Source organism: Egretta garzetta, unplaced genomic scaffold (genome assembly GCF_000687185.1).
Source record: "Egretta garzetta isolate BGI_Z169 unplaced genomic scaffold, ASM68718v1 scaffold121, whole genome shotgun sequence".
Taxonomy (NCBI): domain Eukaryota; kingdom Metazoa; phylum Chordata; class Aves; order Pelecaniformes; family Ardeidae; genus Egretta; species Egretta garzetta.
The window spans coordinates 281,386-287,283 of NW_009258479.1; the positions used below are offsets into that span (position 1 = coordinate 281,386).

The 5,898-nt window shown below is 47.8% G+C and overlaps 1 protein-coding gene across 1 annotated transcript in view; it reads left to right on the forward strand.

The window, feature by feature from the left end:
- Window positions 1–3,513: 3,513 nt before the first annotated feature.
- Window positions 3,514–5,898, forward strand: part of LOC118452805 (serine protease inhibitor Kazal-type 5-like) — a 9,878-nt gene continuing 7,493 nt past the window's right edge. The window contains exons 1-4 of the mRNA XM_035899425.1: window positions 3,514–3,594; window positions 4,413–4,546; window positions 5,144–5,225; window positions 5,737–5,804. Coding sequence (XP_035755318.1) covers window positions 3,514–3,594; window positions 4,413–4,546; window positions 5,144–5,225; window positions 5,737–5,804 — 365 coding nt within the window. The remainder of the gene's footprint in view (window positions 3,595–4,412; window positions 4,547–5,143; window positions 5,226–5,736; window positions 5,805–5,898) is intronic.

Sequence of the window (5,898 nt, forward strand, 5' to 3'; positions counted from 1 at the left end):
GAAAGAGACTCAAAATACAAAGGGAGTGGTGGAGAGGCGAACAGGAATGTGAACTCGGGAGAGGTGAGGTGAAACATCGCTACCGAAGCCAGTTTTATCGGCGTGCTGGGAGCAGGATGATGTGGTGGCATTGCGTCTTCTGCTTCTGACCCACTTGCTGAGTGCGTTTCCTTGTCTGCGGTGTGGGATGTGCCAGCTTGGACGATGTGGAAGGGCTTGGTGCTGTGTCTGCAATGGGAGCAGGGCAAACACGCTCTACCTCGGCAAGAGGGGTCTGAAGGAGCATGAGGCTTTGTGCCATCCATGAGCGTAAAAGAAACCAAAACTCCTCACGGCTCCTCCCAGCCAATCTACTCCCTATCGGGCAATTACTGACACAACACGTATGGTCTGGGCTTGGCCCAGAGTATGGGCTCGGGAAGATACCTGCCTGTTTATAAGGCATACCATTGGCATCTGACAAATAATTCATAGCAACGATGGTTGGTGCACGTGAGCTGTGACTAGAGCAGGGTGTGGGAGCAGGCTGGCTCTAATTGTCCCTTGTTTATCTTGTTGGTGCTCCTGGCTGGTTTCTTTTAGCCATAGCTGTTTTTCTAGATAGCAGGTCTTTATGTGGAGGGACTTGTCTTTTTGAGCCTTGGGGTTTTATTCTAGGTAGGAGTGAATTGTTTTCCATCAGACAGTGTTGGTTGCAGTGGTTTTTTATTTTTTTTTTTTATATATTTGGTTAAGCAGGGTAGCTTTCTAGCTCTTGTGTGTCTGGGCAATTTAAAGGCTTTGTAAAGGATAGCTGTCCTAAGGGAGATCTTTTTTAAACACCTGACTTACCATGGTGTGGCAGGACAGTTTTACAGTGTCGGGAATAGACTTACACTGAATTTCTTTGTTCAACCACAGATATTTTCTGTCTGGCTTTTGGCAAATAATTTTCTGGGCTTGACTTCCCTGTCTGCAGAGCTGGGATAAGTTATCAAACCATCTCTTTATACATTGTGAGGTGGGGGAAAAATGCAGATCACGTGGTAGATAACCTTAAAAGTGCTGCGTAAAGGATTCTAAAGGCATCACACGTGGCATGCGTATCTTATGCTACAAACCTGTTCCTGTGTCCTGAAAGCCAGAGGAAAGCTGTTCAGAGGAAATTAAAGACCAGACCGAAATGCTTTAGCAGGTTTTGCTACAAAAGCCTTTTGTGAAAGAGTGCTTTGCTTCAATTAATGCATAATATTGTGTTAAATGGGAGGTAAAAATGCCCATCTCTTACTCTAGCGTATCTGGAAAGGAGGTCCGCAAGGATTTTTTTAATGCCTGCAGCTTCATCTTTTTACTGTGCACAGATTTTAAAATTCTTGGTAGTGTTCACTCATGAGAGATGGAAAAAATTACTTCCTCATTCAAAATTCACTAAGAAATTGTTGCTTTTATTCTTTGAGCAAAACCTAGGTCCTTTGGGCAGGCTCTTGCATGTCTTATCTATTAGAAAGAGAAATAAGACTACCCTGAATGCAAAAGACAAATATGCTCTTCTAAACATATGGATTTATTTGTTTTATGTTGCATGCTATGTCAGGCAAACTATGGTTTTCCAGTGAGTTATGCCTCAAGGAAACAAAATAGTGTTTGAAGTGTAATTCATTGGGTGGATAATTCTTTGCGTATTTGTGGGAGATGTGTATCTCCCTTAGCATATCTGTGTCAACCCATGGTTTTGGTGCTTCCACAGGATGACTGCCGGGAGTTTCGGGATCTCTTCAGGCAAGGGAAACTTTCCTGCACTAGAGAAAATGACCCTGTCCGGGATTCCTCTGGGAAGCAACACAGCAATAAGTGCATCATGTGTGCAGAGAAGTTGTGAGTAGAGGAAAAACTAGCTTTTTCTGTTAGATTGAGAAAGCAGCTGCTGGAGCGACCCTGCTGCTGATGCCACTGGATGGGATCACTTGCCCCTCCTGCAGCCAGTGGCAGGGAAAACTCCTTGCTCCCTGGAGCACCGTGGTATTCACTTTCTCATCTTGCTTCTCTTACAGCAAAAGGGAAAATGAGCAGAAGTTTTCTAAAAACAGACAAGGAAAAAATAAGGTGAGATTAAAGTATTAGGCAGGTCAATATAAAACTTCATTGGATTTTCACCCAAGATAGAGAAAAGACAACATGATTCTACTCAGTTGCTCTGTCTCTACTGATTTAATTTTGAGATCTGCTTTCTTTTCCCTGCTTATTTCTTGTGCATGCTCTTGAGTCCCTCAAGTGAACAACTCTCCTGAATGTTATGGTCTATCCCACTGACCTGTGGGTCTAGGGACAGGCAAATCCCATCAGAATAAGAAACCAGCTGCACTATCCTGAAACCTGGCTCAAGGGTGGTGAAGCCAGTGCTGCTGAGGGTGCTAGTTAGGTTAAAATGAAAAGTCTGGGTGGAAAGCTCTGAAAAGTTAAGGAGGTCATCGTATAGTCGTATTCTGGAAGGAGAGCTCAGCTCTCCATGGGCCTGTGACTCAGTTTTAGCTTTTCTCATTGGAAACTTTGTTCTTGTGGTTGCTGCCATTTGCCACCTTCACCCTGCCGCCCCTCAGCCACTGTGCCCCCGTGCACTGATGCTTTCCTGGTGAATGCAGTTCTCTAAGGGGGGGGAAGGTCCTTTTCAAACACTTAACTTTCAATTTCTGCCATGGCAGGGACTGGTGCAATCCCTTTAAGCTCCAGTCTTGGGGATAATCCTGTTTCAGTGCTTTTCCTAAGGACTTTGGCACAAAAAAATGGAAGTGTGACTGAAACTTGCTGATGGCAAAGCTGGGAGGCAGTATCAGCAGAGGAGGATCAGCAGATCACTCAGGACTAATTGGATAGCGCTGAGGCCTGGAGTAATAGAAACAAGATAAAATGTAATAAGGCTGCAAGATCACACAGTCGGTGATTAACAAGAATTACTGCTTGTTGGTTAGAAGTGACAACGGATAAGAAAGCCCTGCATTGATTAGTGGGTCAGGGATGCAACAGGCCATGAAAAAGGCAAATGCAAGTCTTGGATGTACTCGGCGAGGTTTTTGCAGCAGAGGTCAGGAAGTTAACAGGGCTCCAGAAATGCTCGTTCAAAGGGAGACTGTTTGAGAGAGGCTATTAGGGGAAGGCAGATCTGTCTCAGAGGCAGGGGATGGGGGTGGTGAGCTGGGCTGGTCCCAGGGAACAAGGCACAGAGGGGCTGGGAGAGCTTTCCTGGGCTTGTTGGGGAGGGAAAGCATCGCCTGAGCTGCACAGGCTGGTGATGGGGAGGAGCAGTGAGGCTCTCAGGCAGCCCCTCTGAAGTGGGGTGCTGCATTTATTTCTGATGGGAGCAATGAAATGTGGCTGCTGGCCACAACCAGCAAAGGCTTGTCCTGTGCTGGATCATGTCTCTCCTACCCGTGGCTAGTTTGGCTCTAGGGAAATGTGGGGGTTTGTACTCTGAGTGTTTTAACAGCATTAATCCAGTAGCAAAGCTGAGGAGCTGGAGGCTGAGGTGCCCTGGGTGGGATGCAGGACACAATGCTGGGAAATTGTCCCCTGACAGACAGGACAAAGTGCTGGAAACTTCTGAATGAAGAGAAGGATAAGGTCGGTGACCTGCTAAGGGCCTTAATGGAAGATAGCCAAACCCCTCCTATGCTCAAAATGGGCAGAAAATTGCAAGTGTTAAAACCAGTTTGTAAAAAAGTAACTGGATCCCACTTACTGTTTATTATCCTCTGTACTTGCTGTTTGGAATCAGTTATTGCAGTGTCTGAAATAGTTGAAATTAGGGGGACTGAATGTTTACATCCATGTTACATAACAGGGGCAAATTAATATGGTTTCTGTACAGCGATTTTGAACGGGGAACAAATTAATCATCAAATTAATCACGCATTCTCCAAACAACCAAACACTGCTCATGGACTATTAAGTATGTTTGCATTGTGCTTTTGTGTTTTAACTGCTGCTTCTTGATTGACACATCCCAAAGTGTGGTTGGTTTTGGGGGTACTACTCACTTTGTAAATGAAATTATCTGAGCTACAATCTGGGAAAAGGCTGTAACTGTGTATTAAGGATGTTGGGAGAAGAGGGAGGGACGGACTTCATTACTGTATCGGTCACATCACTGGCATGCTTTGGATAGCCCAACAAGGAGAACAATAATTAGTTGGACTATATTAGAAAACTCCCATCACGTGCTGTGCAGGCAGAGGGACCCATAATTTTTCTGACTCACTCCTCTGTTTATACACTAAGTGGCTGGAGCTGCACACCCTCTTCTTGCCCACACCCAGGGCTCTCCTGTGATGCACTTGTGATGGTTCAGTGCTTTCCTGGCAGGAACCCCCAAGTTTCTAAGAATCAGATCAATAGGGTGAGGAGGACAGGGTGTCCTAACCACTGCCCTCTTTCCGCAGGAAGATTGCAGTGAGTATCGCTCCCGGTTTGAAGCTTCTGGAGGACGACTGTCCTGCACGAGGGAGAACGACCCTGTTCGGGATTCCTCTGGCAAGCAGCACATCAACAAATGTCTCATGTGCGCTGAGAAGTTGTGAGTACAGCTTCCTCTCAGCAACAACAGCAAAGAGGGAAACCTCCTGCTGCGAAACTGCAGCTTCTGCCTGTGGAGCTGCATCTGGGCGATGCCTGGGAGAGAGTCCTGGATCCCAGTGGTACTCCAAGAGCTGCTCCGGCACTAGGGCTCCACCATTGCCCCTCTTCCCACTTCCCTTTCAGCGTGAAGGGCCTTGGGGGCAGGTGAGAAGCAGCATGGAGTAGAGGAGGAGAAGCAAGTTTGATAGAGAGCAACCCCTTTTCCAGGGGATGGTCGGGTGCGGGCAGCTCCTGGGGAGTTTCCCATGCGTGTACTTTGCTTTCCAGATGCTCTCTCTCTACTCCCATAGAGCATATGCAGAAGCAGTCCTGATATGAAAGCAGCCACCTGGATCCAGGATGTAGCGTACAGTGGGAATGGTGAGGAGAAGGGAGAAGGTTTAGGGGTGGGAATTAGGAACAGGACCACCAGGAACAGGGACTGTGGACGGGGAGCTGGTGCCTAACGGCATGGTGCTGGCTTACAGGGCAGCCCCGGGTCCCGGTGGTGCTTGCACTGCCATAGCATTCCCTTTTCCTCCTCTCCTTCTTCCAGCAAAAAGGAAGCCCAAAGAGGAGGTCAGTCTGGTGGAACTGCCCAGCGCAACAAACCACTCCCTTCAGAGAGAACAAAGCAGGTGAGACAGAGCTTGGTGCCTGCCCTGAGCTCAGAGAAAGGGGCTGGTGAGAGTCTGTGGGATCATGATGGCCAGGGACTATCTGTGGTCAGCCTGGGGTGACTGTGGTGCTTGGGATGCTGGAGTCAGCTAATGATGGGGGAGAAGCAGGCTGTATTGCAAAGCCTTGCTTGCTTGTGAGATCGACTTGTGTGTAAGCATACAAAGTGGGCAGGTTTGGACCTGACAGAACAGCCCCTCTTGCTTTCCTGCTTGTGATGCTATATGTGAGATAAGGGGCAGGTTCAGACTCCCCACAATCCTGTCAGCCCTCAGATGATAACATTTGGTGGGTATTAAAGCCTGTATGGAGCAAGCATCAAACCTGCTTCTCCAGGAACAGCCTTGCAACTCCCTGGGTCTGGGAGGAACAGTGGGGAGGACAGGAGCTGCTTTAGCTTTGCTTCTTCTCTAGTTGTATATAAGTTGTTTCTAGGCTTGGTTGTTGAATGTGATCCTGCCCCTTTTGCAGAAGAGCTGCGGTGGTTCAGGGTCACGGCAGAGAGTGAATGAGAGGCAACCCTTCTCACCGAACAGAGGGTGAGTACAGCAGCCCCTGGGATGGCAGCCTGCCCCTCTGACCACATTGGCACCCTTTTCTGCCCCCTTCTACCTCCATGTTTTTTCCTAGGGA